The sequence below is a fragment of the Haplochromis burtoni genome, unplaced genomic scaffold (genome assembly GCF_018398535.1).
Source record: "Haplochromis burtoni strain Fernald_Lab_line unplaced genomic scaffold, NCSU_Asbu1 Contig_271, whole genome shotgun sequence".
NCBI lineage: Eukaryota > Metazoa > Chordata > Actinopteri > Cichliformes > Cichlidae > Haplochromis > Haplochromis burtoni.
The window spans coordinates 704,799-723,250 of NW_024582632.1; the positions used below are offsets into that span (position 1 = coordinate 704,799).

The 18,452-nt window shown below is 42.5% G+C and overlaps 1 protein-coding gene across 1 annotated transcript in view; it reads left to right on the forward strand.

The window, feature by feature from the left end:
- Positions 1–1,877: 1,877 nt before the first annotated feature.
- olfml2a (olfactomedin-like 2A) overlaps positions 1,878–18,452 on the forward strand; it is a 24,182-nt gene continuing 7,607 nt past the window's right edge. The window contains exons 1-5 of the mRNA XM_005939615.2: positions 1,878–2,167; positions 13,092–13,355; positions 13,920–14,027; positions 14,172–14,348; positions 15,912–16,149. Coding sequence (XP_005939677.1) covers positions 2,099–2,167; positions 13,092–13,355; positions 13,920–14,027; positions 14,172–14,348; positions 15,912–16,149 — 856 coding nt within the window. The 5' untranslated portion in view covers positions 1,878–2,098. The remainder of the gene's footprint in view (positions 2,168–13,091; positions 13,356–13,919; positions 14,028–14,171; positions 14,349–15,911; positions 16,150–18,452) is intronic.

Below are 18,452 nucleotides of genomic sequence, written 5' to 3' on the forward strand. Positions count from 1 at the left end.
GTGCTGCTCAGACAGGATCGCATCACTTTGGGTTTTCTCTCTAATATTGCTGCACCTGACACACAGTCTGTTGTTGTGAACTGAATTGAGTGTGATTAGATGCACAGTAGTATTCAGGTTTTGTGCCTTGTTTTTGATAATCCCCGTGCATTGTTAGTTTCCTATTGTTTCAGCCGCTTTGATCATCAGGGGTTTTATATGACACACACACACACACACACACACACACACACACACACACACACACAACGGGATTTCTATCAGAGTCCTCCAGGTAACAGATCAAGGTTTGTCAAAAACAAGCATGAAACAATAGTGTGGAATAAGATGTGCTCAGTAGTACTTTATTACAATGTTTCAACAAACACTTTTGGAACAATTCATTATTTTAGAACCCACAAAAGAATTTACATTAACTTAAAACTGAATTAAAATGGGGGGAAAGATTGATTACACTCCTCCAAGTTTTCAAGGAAACCAGTGGCGAGTGGATATTGGAATTCTGTGGGTCCTGTTTATCTTCTTTTATCATTTCCTTTTCTGCACTGGTACTCATACTCATCTGTGTACCCAGGATACTTCCTGGCTTTAAAGGTTCTTTTAAACAGAGAACAGACTTGCTTTTCTTTAAGGTTTTTTCAACCTGATCTCAGACAGGAAAAATGTAGACACCAAGTTCCTCATAGTTAACCAAAGCTAGATGTGAAGGACACTTTTTTTTCACTGCAATAAAAATAAAAACTTGAGTCTTGAAAAAAAAATTAAACAAACATTTTTCTGAACTTGGAAAAGCAAAAAAAATAAAAAATAACGAAAAAGGAGGTTATGATATCTGTTAGTGATTAGGCTTTGATGGAGGTGTTTATTGAGATGGGTGTGAGTCAGTGGCTTTGAAAGAGATGATTTTCATGGCATTACTTGCACTGATGTCCTTAATCTTGCCTCTGACGTACAATCATAATTAAAAAGACTAAAGCTAACAGTGAAACGTTTAAAAACTACACTGAAATCAGCAAACCTGCTCTGGAAACAGAAAGTAAACTGACATGAAAACAAAAAGTCTAACAACTAATTTGAAAATACAAGCTGTAATAATTGTGTTAGACACACAAAAACGTGCATACAGTTCGTTTTCCTGCCCCTCAAACAGAGTGGGACATTTCTGCTGTTTTCAAAGGAAACCTAAATAAGGATCAGTAGTCTGCATTGGCTCTATCTACAGCTATTGTTAAACATGCTGTTTCCCTCATGTCCTGCAGATGTCTCTGCTGACTGCTCCTCTACGGGAGGCTGAAGCATCAGGCAGGTGAACTACCGTCAGCCTCAGAAGCGTCCAGACTGAAGCTCGTCTGAGAACTTTGTCTTTTGCTTCATGTCAGCAGCACAAAATCATCCCAGAGGTTTCCTGATATGTTTTCACACAAAATGTGTTGTATGCTTGAACGATTCATTTAATTGGCTTAACAAAAAATCCTCTGAAGATGGTGCGCTACAAGACCACGGGTAGGTCGGGACTGTCACCCCGACAGTCACAGAAGTACTCAACAATGTCCAGACGGTGGCGCCACAGGCATTCAAGTGTATACTAGAGCTTAGTCTTGTGAAAATCTATGCGACTTTCATCACCGCCTTTAAACTTGCAAAGAGCGACGCAGTGTCGGAGAACAGTTAAATGCACGGATGGAAAACTACAAATCCAAATCACAGTCACTTATAAAGTAGTTTAATTTAGTGGCTATGGATAATAATCTTTCTACTTTTTTTCTTTAAGCACATATTTTTAAACCGAAGCTTTCCGTCCTCTACACAGTGAACACACACAACCACACACACACATTATGGGTATTAGCGTGTAAACCCCTCCCATCCGCGGAAGATAGCGGATGACGGATGATGCACACTACGCGCCTGGCTGAACACAGAGTGCGCACCAACATCCAGCCATCCATACATCCACACGCACAGGCTCACGCATACTGTACGTGTTCTGTGCAAAGTGGAAATGGAGCTGAAATAGGCGCAGCGCTCTGGAATGCCTGCAGAACCTCCCGCTTTGGATTTCTAAATTTTATGCGCACAAACTGACGCACGAGAGAAAATGTGGAGCTATACGAAGCTGCTGGCCTGTCTGCTGATTCTGTGTAAAAATGCGTCCTCACAGAGCAAGGTAAGAACAGACCACTTTACTTTGTGGGACTTTTCTGCGCGTTTTCAAATCAAACTCTAACAGCGCTCACTCTGTGCTCATGCGCACCTCTGACTGTGATCCATTTCACGGAGGCTCTCAGACAGACAAATAAGTGGCTCCGAACACCTCCCTCGAGCCGGGGCTTTAAATTTCCTGTCTAAGGTCTGCAGATGGTTCGGGTTCTGTGTCATTGTTTGTGACTCGAGGTAATCCTCCCAATGAGGGCTTTTGTGCGACAACAGTAACCATAGGTGCCTGTAATGACACCTCCAGTGCGCTCAGGACTGTGGCAGCAGAGTGTGGGAGAGATGGCACTCAGTGAGGGAACGGTAATATCTGGCTGCCGTGTTTGTACAGCTGCTGGACTACAGTAAGCCCTCACTCTCCCTCAGCTTAATCCAGCTACACACACACACACACACACACACACACACACACACACACACACACACACACACACACACTGCCAGAAGATATAGCATATGTTCAGTATGCCTGTGGACCAGAGGCACGATTGTCTGGGTGTGTGTGAGAGAGAGACTGTCAACAATCGTCTGCTGCTGATTCTATCAGGGTGGCCCCTTTAGCACCAGTGTAGGTCAGTGAAGAGTAAAACCCATTATTAGTACAAGTGGTACATGCATAGCAGCAGTTCAGGGTGTAACACTGGGAGTAGCAGTACTGGCAACACTTTCCTGAGTTCCAGTGAAGAGGAGTGATAATGTTGCCATCAGTGCTTTCAACTTTGTGTCACTTTGCACCATTTCAATACACAAAGCCAGAACATAAACATGTTTTTCTTCCCAGCTGACCGAAGAACTCATCTAACATTTGAAGCATAACGTCTGAATCTTTCATGTTGGCCTTAAAGCTGAAGAAATGCCTGCAACTGGATGAGTGGAAACTCCAAAGCAGCGTACTCATTTTGGAACTTTCAACAGTACATATAGGTGGAATAAGCAGGTGTCTGCTTACTTGTGGCAAAATGTATAAATTAGGTAACAGCTGATACAACCCACAGTACTTGGTGAAAAGTCAGTAACCAATGAGCAATCACTGGGGCTGAAAAACAGCCAATAAGGAAGAGCACAAACCCGCTGCTCCTCTAATGGACTTGAGTTTAGTTCCAAAAGCAAGCCAGTCCCCATAGACTACCAGAACTGACCACATGAACATGTCTGACACCTGGGACATTTCTCACTTTTTTAATACAAAGGCTCAAAGTTAGGGAAATTGTCACTTTGATAGAGAAGTGTGTCAACAGGCATCTGTAGGTGAACGCTGCTAAATCTTACTTTGGATCATTTCAGTCACTCCGCCGGTCTTCTCTCGTATGTTTGTGCTTTGGAGCATTTTAATGGAACTGACCATCCAACAAGTCTGTGCTTCAGGTTTAGTGAATGAAATTCTGGTATTTTATCAGTCCCCTGCATCTAAATATTGGAATTTCTGGCTTGGAAAAAAAAATATCCCGAGGCTTGTTCAGAAAACATTTTAAAAAAATGCTGGTATTGAGGCTTTAAAATGTGTTGTCCACTTATGATAAACATTTATGATAAGATCGACTGGATGTAACAGTGGAACTGGTCGCTGTAGTGCTGTGACATTACACTGGCTTTTGAACTTCCTTCTTCACCTCCTCCAAACCTGGAGTTTTTGTGGCCGTGGCTCTTTGTAGCCAGAAATGTGAATGGATTACTAAGTTATCAGCTAACACTAGAACACTTAATTAACAAGATTCATTTATAGACTGTGTGAGTACCTCAGACATGCTCAGATACCTACTAATAAGTGCTAAAATACACAAAATAGTGTGTGAGTCCAACCCCCAAATAGGTGGGGTTAGTTTTACAGGCGATTTACAGACGTTGCACTATTTCCTTAACACAGGTGCAGTCAGTTCATTCCAATATCAAGCACAAGCAAGACATGCTGTTTTTTGGTGCAATTAGCAGTAAATTCTGTGATGCAAATGTTAATAAATGAGACTGCATACTTGATTTAAATATTCCCCTCTCTATATTTTGCCCCTTGAGAAAGGAACTCCTGGAAATATATATGCAACAGGGTCAGGCACATATATAGAAGTTCCCACCTCTTCCTCTTCCTCTTGTAACTGCACTCTGTTGGTTAATACTGAACTTTTTTTGTTCTTCCCCCCCCCCCAAAAAAAACCCCAGTTTGCGCTGGTCTGACCAGTGCCTTTCTGTGTGGAACTTGAATGTCCACCCAATGTTTGCACGGTCCTAAAAACTGATAGGTGGAAGAGAATCGATGGATGCACTCTGCCTCAAGTGGTCACTTTAGGAATTGCAGTTTTTTTTTTTAGCATCGCCTTGATTTTTGTAGCACTTATTTTTATGATTTATCCTCTAAGTAAGGTTATTAAATTGTAAGTGCACTGATTCTTATATAGCAATATGCATCCATTCATACAAGCACTGTTTCTGTGCTTTCTAACATTCACACTATGATGGATGCATCGGGGAGAAACTTGGTATCTTGCCCAAGGATATTTGGCATGCACATTTGGGCAGCTAAGTACTGAACCAGCAACGTTGTGATTAGTACATGACCTGCTCTACCACCTGAGCTACAGCCGTCCCCTACTGCTCAACAATTCTACATCAAAAGTAGAAAATGATAAAGATTTTTATGACATCTACACAAACAATTTGATGCCATTTATTTATTATTTTAGCTCTATATCAGTATGAAGTCATGCCTCGTTCATTGTGCAGCAGCAGTGTCATGGCTGACTCCTTGTTACTGTAGTCAGACTGGTGCTTTCAGTAAGAGCAGCGAGGGCACCGGAGGGTGGCGTGGGAACCGGCATATGCACCTGCGTTTTATTTTGGTTGTAAACAAACCTGAGGACAATCAGGACAAGGTCAACTAGGGGGTAGGGAGGAATAAAGAGCTGCATGGGGTGCTGAGTCTGCCTCAGCAAGACAGTCTGTGCCATTTAGGCAGTGGCAGAGCCTGGGCACGATTAAATATTTATGGACTTGCAGGTGCTGCAGTTTGCCTTGTAGTCTTCAAATGTGCCTGAAATGACATTTCTGTCATGCTGTCTTATGCCAACACAACTTCGTTTAATTGGGGGTGTCACATGGAGGTTGATGAAGAGTCAACATTATCAGTCTGCAGACAGTCAAGTCTCTGTTTGTGGTTAAAACAAAGCTGTGGGAAATGAGAGACTCGTGTGTCTGTCACACTGAGGCTGAAGAAAACCTATTCTCCCCCCGACTCGTTCATCCTCTGCAGCTCGGGAATTTGACTAAGGTGTGATTTTGCTTGGTACACATGGTTCTCTTATTATTGCCCCTTTTCTTAAAGATAAATTAAATAGTTTCATATGTTTAAACATTACAAGGGTTAGACCCTTTTCACCCTGTGTGCAGCTCAATTTGTAATTGAGAGGATTCAAAGAAAAATGTTTCCGATTTATTTCACTATCTGCAAATTCTCCTACTGAAGAAAATAGTAAAGTGTTGTTCATGAAGTCGTCACCCAGTGAGCATACTCTGACTCTGATACTGCCCAAATAATCTCAGTATTTTAATCCGTAGACCTGAAACTAGAGATTGAGCTCACTGAGAGCAAGATAACCGATGGTCATTTTCCCGTAGACGTCTTTAATAGCAGAACCCTTCCTGAAACCAGAGAGTCACCACCTGCTGGTGGTAAAACAATCCAAGTTAAAGGCTCCTTGCTTTTCAGACCCAGAAGCTGCATCCATCCTACAGTTAGTCGTCTGGACACCTACAGCAGGAAGTAGCTGACTTTTTTGCACTTTTGGTTCCCTCACCTGGAACATAAAGTCCACGTTTAAACTGTGAAACTTTTAGGACTAGAAAAGTTGTTGAGAACCTTCAACTTAATGACACTGAACACAGGAGGTCAGCAGGGGTTAAAGTCATGTGACTTCGGTGTTGCTCTTTTCACTGTTGTGTCAGTGCAGTTTTCCTTAAATTATTTATAGAAGAGATACCAAGTATTAACAAATAGTAGTACTGGTTTTGTTGAGGAATGGCCCAATCCAGCTTTCTCCGATTCCGATCCAATAACGAGACCTTTGCTGTCGATGCCCAGTACTGATCTGATATCAGTGTTTAATCATCTGTACATGTAAGAAATGAACACAAATATATGAATATATGAATTGCAATTTATTAGTGAGATAAATGAAAACAGGCACACAATAAAGGAAGGGAAAAATAATCATAATACATTTGCACTGGTTTTATTTCACATCAAAGCAGAGTTACAGGCTACAGTTGCAGCTGTTTCTCCTGTTTCAGCTAAAGTGAAATAACATTTAATCACATTGACAACTACATAAGTATGTTAAAAGCTTACCAACAAGTTTTGCACCGTATCAATAGTCTGACTTTTTAGATAAGCTAAAAGTAATCCGTGGTTATGCTTGGATCTTTTTATTTTAGCACACTTTAACTACAGTTTGCTGACAAGTCAAAAACTTTCACAAACACACAAACAGAAGATGTTGATGTTGCAGCGTGAAATACCGGTAAACTACTGTTAGCTTCCTCTATGCTACATTAGCTCTGCTGTTAGCTTTGCTGTTAGCTCTGCTGTTGCATTGCAGAATAAAGACAAAAGAATATAAAACTGATTCATTGTCCTCATCATTATCTAATCAAACTTCTTGGGTCAGTATCAGACTGATATCACATTTAAATATCAGATCTGCAAGTCTCTAGGTTTTTAGCGAAGCACGGTCATGGCTAGGTAGCTAAGCTAACTAGTGGCTAATTCTAAGTTGTCATTTAAAGTTGAGTTCCTTAATGCTAGACATACTTGACCGTATTTACTTTGTTGAAGAACTGTGTGGAAACCTGTTCACTGTGAGGAAACGCTGCTAAACCAAGCGCACAGGTTACAATATAGCTTTACTTCCATGTAAAGGTCAGAATTTGTGGGAATATTATGTTCAAGTAAAAATAGCATTCACATTGTTACCACCGAAGCATTGCATTTGTTTTTCACGGCTGAATCAGTTTGTTGAATAAATGGCTTTAAAATGGAGTAGAGGATCTGTGTCACTGAACACTGAAGGAATTTGCAGCTCTTAATGGCTCCAATAAACATCTGGGGTGAGAAATCATCTGGAGAAAAGGCTTTGGCAACAGCAATCATTCCAGTCATGGTTGAAGTCACAAAGCAGACACTAATAATTAGGGAAGTGTGTCTTTGTACTTGAAGTTATTACGATAGTGCCACAATGACAGATTGATTTGCATCTGTGAGATTTCAGCGGATTTGCACCCTTAAAAACCGACAATAATTATGTGTCATAAAAAAATGTGTTTAGTACTTTTCGGAGCTTTTGTAAAATGACTGTGGCTAAAATGAAACTCATGAAGGTGTATATGTCTTTGAGTAGAGACTGAAAGCTTTAAGTGTTATTTGCTCAGATACACAGATCCAGCAGGAATGTAGATGTGTACCCCTAAAAGCTGCGAGTGCTTGATACACTTTGTGCTGAACTAATTAACATCCGCACGCTAATGCTGGTAGTTTTGTCTGAACCAGCGACTCCAAGGTTCATCTCCAGACTGAAGGCTTTAATAAAAATACCAGGTTAATTTTTGTATTGGCACTGTGTCTTCAGTACTGCTAATTAGATTAAAAATCAGGTCGGAGTGGAACATGGATCACACTTTGGCTCTCGAGTACCCTTGAAAGGAGATGATGAGGATTTTAAAGGCGTAGTTCTTGCTATAAATCTTGAAGGGTTAGAACTCACGGTGCCCTCTCTGGGCATTTGTGGGAAAATGACAGACAGAGTGCTGATGTTTGGGTTTGCGGGAGGATGAAAGATGCAGCTGAACATACTGTACCTGCCATGCCTGCCTTCTTCACTACACAGTTGTCCCAGTGATTAGCAGCTGGCAGATCTCTAAAAGGGGAGGATATCCTTGTTTGTACGGGCACAGCTGCAGATACAACAGGCCGGTGCTCCCGAAACACTGGCTAATGAATGCGGCGGCCTTTTGTGTAGCACGTTGTGTGTTTTAAACAATCCTGAGCACAATTGGGGTTTCGCTTCATCACTGTCAGGGCACGTTAGCTGTTAACGGCTGCAGCAGTTGATCTAATAGAGCTCCTTGCAGTGTGCAGGCTCTTTTCCTCCCATCGTGCAGACGTGAGTTCACATTTGAGCCTTGTTCTTTTTGACCTGAAACTTGACTGCACTTGATAGGTCAAGGCCAAAGACTCAGAGCTCAAAGCATGCGTTAAATGCGCTGTACTCTTAATTATTAGCACTGCTAATTGTGTTGGCTGTTCCCATGCTGATAGGTCAGCTTGGCATGGGATGCTGGATGGTCAGTTAGGCATATAGGCTCATCTGATTTGACAGATGGAGGAAGCAGCTGCTCTGACCGGCAGAGGGATTCAGATTGTTCACAATAGGTGCCACAAAAAAGCCCACAAGATAATGACTCAGTCCTTCTTGACTTTAAACCAGGCACCAAAGTCAATCTTGCTGGAATTTCTCCACCTTAAAGCTGATGTTGCTATGCAGCAGTTGGTATTAAGCTGGGGTTGAACAATGCAGCTCAGCGGGGCCATAGGCAGAGCCCCTGCTAAAGAAGTTTAATCTGCTAATCCGTTCTATTTTCATGTGGGTGTGTGATTTGTCAGGCTGCTGCCTTTACACTTGACATGGGTCAGGATTACCTGGGCTCTGCACACAGGAGTCCTGCCCCATATCAAGACCCCCTCCCAGTATGTGTACTGTAGAGTAGGGGAAATCATCCACTCCCCAAAACGAAACACCCTCTACACCTTTCCCATCACTCGGCCTGCATTCCTTCACTAATGAGCCCCCCCACCACCACCTTTACCACTAACCCTCTTTGCCATCACTAAGCCTGCGGCTGCACTACAAAAAGACTTCAAAAGCTGTGCTTTGACCAGGACAAACAGTCACAAATTCATTAATATACCATCGACCAAAACATAAAAAATACGTGAGATTTTATGTAAATAGACGACTTGCTGTGTTTTATATTGTAGCAAGGTCCAGAATAATCAGTGGAGAAAGTTAAATATTTACTAATACCTCACAGTCTCATTTGCATGTAAAGATGAGGAAACGTGCAGGTTATTTTCATGTGGTCAGCCTGCTGATTCCTGCAGTCCGAACATGAAAGTCCATCAAAGTAGAACCAGGAGTCTTTCTCAGTGACCTGCAGCCAGTCAGATGCAAATAATGGAAACGCTGACAAATGAATACATGAACTGTTTTCCTCTGACCAAACCAGTAATCGTCTGTATTCACATTAAACATGTTAGCTTTAGAGAGAGAGACATCTACACAGACAACATGAACATCATATTGAGCCATCCGCACAAGTGATTGTACAGGCAGCAGGCTGTCGAGTATGTCAATAACACATTGTGATATATTGTGTCGCCTTTTTTAAACTGCAAAAGGTGAATTTCATCAGTATCTGGGGGTTTTTCAGCTAATTTTAATCTGGGACCGTGAAGCAGACAGACTCTAGACAGCGCTGTCATTCAAACCTTTCACAGATGTCCAGCTTAACTGCGTCCAACTGATGCTAACCCTCACAAGTGTGCAGCAGTCCGTGAGATGACGAGCTGTTACAGTCACATATGGATCCACGGCCTGTGACACCTCACACTTAATGCAACAAATTCTGCTGAATTCGACTGAACGTTTACCTGGATCCAACTTTGTGAAAAAATGTCACACTAACAAAATAAAGCTTCTCACATCTGGGGTCTGGGATTATATCTCTCGGCTGGCCTGGGAACGCCTTGGTGTTCCCCCGGATAAGCTGGAGGAGGTGGCTGGGGAGAGGGAGGTCTGGGCCTCTTTGCTTAGGCTGCTGCCCCCACGACCCAGCCCCGGACAAAGCGGATGAAGATGGATGGATGGATGGACATCTGGGGTCCAGTTGAATTGTGTCCAGTCTTATTAGTGTTTTGCCATTGAGTTGATTTAACTGTCTTTAGCTAATGTTATCTGAGGACGGCGGTGCATGAGATAAGCCGTGTTGTGACAATTCCAGTAGTCCATAAAACATCAGCATTACGCCTACACAATATAAACAGTTATGAGGTGGCTTTTGTCACATTTACAGACAAAGTAAATGTGTCATAGTATAAGTCTTTGACTTACAGCTAGCTGCTGGATGTTGCATCGTGTACAACAACAAACTGATCAGGTCAGAGAGTAACTTTCCAAGCGTGCAGGTGCAACACTTTGAAGACTTTAAAGACTTTCTGTGAATGTGTTTTTCAAAGATCGAAGCTTAGAAAAGAGACACTAAACTCAAAGATGTTGGCTCGTGAGGTCGGAGGATCAAATCCTCCCTCCAAGCTCAGTCATGTGAGGGCTGAACCACAGCTCATTAATGAAGAATCTCAGCAAAGTGATCCCACATGTGCACCTGTCCTGTGATTTATCGCAGACCCTAAATCTCTCTAGGGAGGGATGACAGGCGGGACCTCCTCCAACACATGGTCCCAGCAGTAATAACTTTGAATTGTGGTCTGAAAAAACAATTCTGCAGAGTGAGAAACACTTTTTTAACCACAGCGAGAAAACAATTATTCGAATTTAGACGTGAAAATGCTGCAATTCATTCATTCTGCTAGTAATAAAGACGCAGATCGTAACAGTTGTCATGCATCAGCTAACAGCTTGCAGTGTGCTGTACATGTATCGCTACAGTGCCATCGATTAATTAGAAGTTAAGAGGACTCAATGCTACATACATACCTAGCTAACTTAAATAAGGTAAAAAATGAGCCTTTGCTTACTGTCATGTGCTTTAAAATTAAATGTGGGGAGTCTTGGACTTTGTGTCATTTTTATACGGAGCCCCCCAGGGGACATGGGAGAAAAAAAAATTAGGGAGGAAAAAAAAAAAATTAGGGAGGAAAAAAAAAATAAGACTGACTTTTGCGAGATCTCGCAAAAGTATTGCGAGCGCTCGCAAAAGTATTGCGAGATCTCGCAATAAGTATTGCGAGATCTCGCAAAAGTTTTAGCCGCATTCTTCGGAGGCCGCCAGCTCGAAGCCGACCGGGAGGTCGAGGCACGATGTGCCGGGAAAGCGGTGTTCCTCCCGGCTGTAGTAGGTCTCGACCTCCCGTTAGCTTCGAGCTAGTGGGTGTCAGATCTCCAAAAACGTCGGAGCTCTTTTGCAAATATGTGATGTCTTGTAAACCGAGCAGGTATCTGACGTTTACACAACTACATTCACGCCTCAAAATATCTTAAAAGTGTATTTTGTGACCCAGAAAGAGTAATATTACAACTAAGTAGCTGCCGCCATTGTTGGAGTTTTGCGAGATCTCGCAATACTTTTGCGAGCGCTCGCAATACTTTTGCGAGCGCTCGCAATACTTTTGCGAGATCTCGCAAAAGTCCGTCTTAATTTTTTTTTTCCTCCCTAATTTTTTTTTTTTCCTCCCCAATTTTTTTTTCTCCCATGTCCCCTGGGGGGCTCCGTATTTTTATATGTTTTACCGATAGCTAAACTCAGTAGCACAAAGCTGTAAATCTGAGCGAATTAGCTGATGTAATCTGACAGCTCGCAGTCCCTCTGTGTTTGCAGGCAATCTGGTGTAAACGGACATTAAGCAGAATGTCAAGCAGCTATAATGGCATGACTGAACACTGTGGAGAACTTTCTTAGTGCAACAACTGAGTGTAAATGTTTCAGTGTGAGAGCTCAGACTGCCAAGTCACCATCACCACCTGAATGTTTAATCAAATATCCAGTAAATCTGAAGGTGAACTCCAGTGTGAAAGGTTTCTCACCTCGTGTCAGCTTGCACAGCCTCAGGTTGAACATGTCTGCTCTGGCTGCCGTATTTTGCTTCTTGTTTTTTAAGTAAGCCAAGGCCTGCCAGAGGCATTGGCATCATGCTTGGCAGCAGCAAGCCAGCTGGTGATGAAGCCGAATGATTTATGTTTGTCTCAGAAGGCTTCCTGTGAGTCACAGCCGTTAAAACTCCAGAGAAGGGAAACACGCTGTTATTTTTCAAGATCAGTTTCCTTCCCTTCCTTTTGTTTCCCTGTATTAAAAAAAACATTTGTTACTCATTAAAATCCAGCAGGGATTAGACTGGATGACTGGAAAAGCTGTGGATTCCCTGGTAGAGGAAGGAACAGTAACACGCAACATTTAAAATTCAATTCAGTTTTATTTACACAGCACTAAATCACAACAACAGTCGCCTCAAGACGCTTTATATTGTAAGGTAACCCTACAATAACACATACAGAGAAAAACCCAACAACAACAATCATATGACCCCCTATGAGCAGCACTTTGGCGACAGTGGGAAGGAAAAACTCCCTTTTAACAGGAAGAAACCTCCGGCAGAACCAGGCTCAGGGAGGGGCGGGGCCATCTGCTGTGATTGGTTGGGGTGAGAGAAGGAAGACAGGATAAAGACATGCTGTGGAAGAGAGACAGAGGTTAATAACAGATATGATTCAATGCAGAGAGGTCTGTTAACACATAGTGAGTGAAGAAGAAACACCCAGTGCATCATGGGAATCCCCGGCAGCCTACGTCTATTGCAGCATAACTAAGGGAGGATTCAGGGTCACCTGGTCCAGCCCTAACTATATGCTTTAGCAAAAAGGAAAGTTTGAAGCCTGATCTTAAAAGTAGAGATCGTGTCTGTCTCCTGAATCCAAAAAAGGGTGGTAGATAACAGTACCATCCAGGTCAGTAATGCAGAAGCAGCTCGCTCAAGACAGGATTAGAGATGTTTTCCACTTCGTGTATGTAAAGTACCTAATGACATATATGACACAACGCCACAGAAAATGACTCTCTTTCTTTGGCTTTGAAAAGGACATATATCACATTGTTTCTTTCAGATTTTCGGAGAGACCGAGCCTGTTCGCATGACGTCAGAAGGTTCAGACTGCCGCTGTAAGTGCATCATGCGCCCTCTGAGCAAGGATGCATGTCTGCGCTTGAAGAGTGGCAGTGTACGTGTGGAGGACTTCTACACAGTGGAGACGGTCAGCTCTGGATCAGACTGTAAGTGCTCGTGCACAGCCCCGCCATCTTCCCTCAACCCCTGTGAGAACGAGTGGAAGATGGAGAAGCTGAAGAAACAGGCCCCGGAGTTATTAAAGGTGAGATCATGCAGCATACAGTCACCGTGATTATTAGAGTCACAGCACGTGTTTGTGCAAAAACACAGTTTTCTTTAGCCTGTTTTTCCCCCACTAGGAGTCAGGAAATTCAGACACTGAAATTCCTGTTAAGTTTTGATGAAGTCATGAAGAAAGTAAATGTAATCAATGTCATTTTACAGAAAACAAAATAGCATTTATTTCAGTTATTTCAGTTTGTTTAGTTCGCAAAATGTAACTAAAAGCAAAGCAATAACAACCATCTCTGCACAGAATCGGACAAGCAGAGGAAGCCCACTGTACCACATGGACCTAAAGGCCACTCTGATGTCTCCGGCTCCACTTGGAAGAATGAATTAACCTAATATGATTGCACTTAGGAGTAGAGCACAAACATAAAGCACTGAGGTGGATGAGAGCACTCAGGCAGAGTGATAGTAAATGCCTTTGGAGGGCACTTCAGCGATTACTGTGGTCAAACAGAAGCACATAAAGCTGTCAGCTGTGTCACGAGGAGACGATGATTAATGACGTTTCTTCTCCTTTTATCGTATGAACGAACAGCTCCAAGCTATGGTGGACCTCCTCGAGGGAACGCTTTACAGCATGGATCTTTTAAAAGTCCACTCCTACATCAATAAGGTGGTGTCTCAGATGAACACCCTGGAAGAGGTAGGCAAAACCCACACTGACATATTCATAATCAAAGTCTCGGTCAGGATGCACGGGCTTGGGAATTTTGAGGATTTTGTGATTTTTTTTTCTTTTTTAATCTCATGGACAGAGAAATGTGACACTAATGATCGTGTGTTGTAGACAATCAAGACAAACCTTACACGTGAGAATGAATTCGTCCGGGACAGCATGTTGAGCCTCACCAACCAGTTTAAGAGATACGAGAACTATTCCAACATTATGATGAGCATCAAGAAGGAGATCTCCAGCCTCAGCCTGCAGCTGCTGCAGAAAGACTCAGCTGAGAGCAAAGCACAGGTTAGGAACACAGTCTAAGCTTTCAGTGTGTCTTTGTGCTGCTGCCAGGACGGGTATGTGACAGACTTTAAAAACAGTGCTGTGTGTTATTAGTTAAATCACAAAACTGTTAAATTAAATTAAACTGAACACATGCCCGTAGTTATGTCCTTGTCATCAGAGCCTTCGGAGTTCTCTGGCATTCCAAACTTGGATTAGCTACAATATTGGTCATAATCCAAACAAAACAAACAGTTTGGAGTCTTTGTTGCGTCACATTTGTGTTATTGTACTTTTACTGCTTCTGAGTGACCATGTTCAAGAAAACATTGCTGAGAAAATATTGTGCATCGTTCTTAAAGGAATTTATGGGTCTCCTCAGGGGACGTTTGCTGAAACAACACTTTAACTAGAAGCTGAAGGACGTGTGTGAATACTGCATGTAAAAGAGTTGCAAAATGTAACCACTGTTATCAGGAAGTACCAGTCAAAAGTTTGGACATCATTTTACTACTTTCTACATTGTAGATACAAACTTAGGATATCAAATATATGAAGCAAGATATGTGGAATTATGTAGCAAAGAATAAATTGATAATATATAACTCTATAAATGTCTTATAGTTGAGATTCCTCAAAGTAGCCATCCTTTGCCTTGTTTCCATGTTTGCCTGTGTGAATCAGGCCTTCATGGTCAAATAGCTGCTGAGAAACCACGACTAAGGAAAAGCAACAAGCAGAAGATTTGTTTGGGCCAAGAAACACAAAAATGGACATTAGACCAGTGGACATCTGTGCTTTGGCCTATAAGTCCAAATTTGAGCTCTTTGGTTCCGCCCGCCGTGTCTTACTGTGGCACAGAAAAGCTGAACGATGGTCTCTACAAGCACGGTTCCCACTGTGAAGCATGAAGGTGGAGGAGTGATGGTGTGGGGGGCTTTGCTGGTGACACTGTTGGGGATTTATTCCAAATTGAGCGCACACTGAACCAGCATGGCTACCACAGCATCCTGCAGCCACACGCCGTCCTCTGGTTTCTTTTAGTTGGACCATCATTTATTTCTCAACAGGACAACGACCCCAAACACACCAGGCTGTGTAAGGGCTATTTGACCAAGGAGAGCGATGGAGGCCTGACCTCCACTGTCACCTGACCTAAACCCAATGTATCTCTGGGAACTCCTTCAAGACTGTTGTTAAACCATTTCAGGTGACGACCTCATGAAGCTCATCAAGAGAGCCAAGAGTGAGCAAAGCAGGAATCGGCTATTTTAAAGAATCTTAAATATAAAACATATTTCATATTTCATGTGTGTTCATTCATAGTGTTGATGAAAAAACAATAAATGAGATGGTGTCCAAACGTTTGATTGTACGAGAGAAAGAGAGAGATACAAACATAGAGATACATTAATATGGAGGAAAAGAAGGATGCAGTAAACCTCTGAAAGTAGAGCAGTAAGATTAGTCATCAGTTATATTACGTTTACTATCATTACACCTGAAGGGTGAACTAATCAGCCACGTATAAAACACACAGGCCACTATTACTAATATCCTGACATAATGTGAATTTCTTTCCAGGCTACAAAAACCAAGGAGGCTGTAAAAATACCCAACAAAAAGAGCCCTGCTGTTAAACCTCCTCCCAAACCTCCCAAAGAAAAGGTTGTCAAGCCCAAGAAAGAGGTCATTAAACACGGGAAACTGGTAAAGCCTGATCCCACAGTCAAAACCAAGGTGGTCGGCCACCAGCCTGGCGTGGTGAGGGGCATCACGTACTACAAGGCCTCCAAAGCTGACGAGGACGAGCACAGAGGAGGTGAGGGTTTTGGTTCTCTGTACACGCTCAGAGTGTAGCGGTGTGTTCGTAGAACGCCGCCCTCCACGAGCTAAAACAAACAGCGTGTTCACACTTTAGCTGAGTTTGCTCTCCCATGTGTGTGCGATCATCTGTGTGTGATCCACTGTGGGTGTTGAAAACGATCCAAATTAGTTTCCTCAGCAATCTAATCTGACCCCACATGATACTTTCCTGGGTCAGGATCAGCCTGCAGCCAGAGTCATGGAACCAGAGCGTGTACGAGCTGGTTTCAGCAGAAAGCCTTCCTGAGAAGCTTTAAATAAGTGTGAGATAAGGCTGTAATTGTGTTGCAAACTCTACACTTGAGTTAATAAAACTGGGAATCCATCACTGTGTGGCACATGTGATCCCCATAATGCAAGATTTATTCCGGTGTTGTTTCAAGCAAAGCTGTTCCAGCGAGTGTCCAATTGGATTGCTGGTGCACATTCAGCGAGCAGGAAATCCAAACCTATTAATGACAAAACACATGGAGCTGATGGAATGCTGTCTCAATGCAATGCTGCCATGTCCATGACATGCCTCTGCTTCACTTCTCACAATAACGTGACGGGACCCTCACCAGTGCAGAGAAAACATTTCCTGACTCCTTCCAATCCTCTTTAAGTCTAGTTGAGTGAATAGGTATGCTGCGTTTGCACAGGGCACACGCACATAAGGTTGTCACACTCTGTGTTCTGCCATGTATGAGAATCTGACAGAGCCCACCCGCTCTTGTCAAATCGCTGTTCGGCTACATTTCCATAATCTGCAGCACGGATGCAGGGACCTTTATTCATCCGGGAAAGCTTGATGCTTTTTGTGCGCTCGGCACATTTGGCTACAGTGACACACAGTTTGTGTTAGCACACCTGTCAATCACAGCTTCCTTTAAACGTCACTCTTATCCAAGTGGATAACTTGAGTCACCCACTCTGCAGCTGTTATGGTGGAGGAAACTATCCATAAAGGTCAAAACCAACAAGACGAGCCCGGAGAGAATTTACAGAAGAGCAACTGTGTTTGGCACAACGTTGCATTCAGAGTCGCAATTCTGATTGCAAAAGCTGCCAGTCACGAAAAAAGGTCAAAACCATTTTGTAAACACGTTCAGAGTGTTGTTAAATTTGCCATTTCAACACGGGGGTCTGTGGAGACGGCGTCGCCTTTGGAACCAGCGTCTCGTGACCTTCAGGAGAACCGCAGCTGTTTGCATGAAGGTTTCTCCTCTCAGTGGAACTGGTGTTCAGTGAAGTCTACATCCCTGATTGCAGCCATTCACCAACTCTCTGTGGATGGTACTCACGGTCATTAATCAGTGCTCATTTGCATATTAACTATGAAGCTGACCTCCCGGGGCATTGAAACCTTGTAGTAGTTCCAGACTGAGACTGATGTATGGCAATGCTTTTTCTTTAGAACGTGGTGTCATGTGCCTTGGCCTTGCATATCTTCATCACCATGTCAAAGCACTTTACAGGCTCTTTTTATGCAGTGCAATGTGTATCCCATCTGCTTTACAAACACAGATGAAGGCCCCGTCCTCGAACACTTACCCAGCATTCATTTTTTCTGAAGGATTCTGGTAATGTTCTCAGAATATTGTTGCCACTGGTGCCCATAGGCTCCATATGCTTAGAGCATGTTAAGGTCTCTGCTTATGTAGCACTGCTCCCCACATCTGTCTGTCAGGACCAAAGTCACTGTGTGAGGACCAGAAGGAGACTGAGTACATTTTACTAATGGCAACAGCAGTTTGAATTTATAAGGAAAGAAGCAAAACATTTGTTGTTTTTGATGAAGAACTAGAGTGTGTGTATACAGTGTGGATGGGAACTGATAAGAATTCAGCAATTTATATTCCATTATTTCTCACTTATTTTTATTCTTATTTATCTCTTATCACTTATTTATTCCATTTCTTATGGATTCTCTCATCGATTGGGTTCACACTGGCTTTGCTTTGACAGTCACCACCAAGCAGCACATCAAATACATCACATTTCTGCACATAATTTTCATGCACTGCAGTCAAATGTTTGTGCATTTTACAGATATTTCCCATTGTTGTTGTTATAGGAGTTGGGGTCATTATTCAAAAAAGCATTATGCATTACACATATTACTTAGAACATTTTAATGTAATGACATGACATGAATATAGACATTGTCATTCTCATAATTACCATTTAACAATATAAACTAATAAATGGTAAAAATGGTAAATGGCCTGTATTTATATAGCGCTTTACTAGTCCCTAAGGACCCCAAAGCGCTTTACA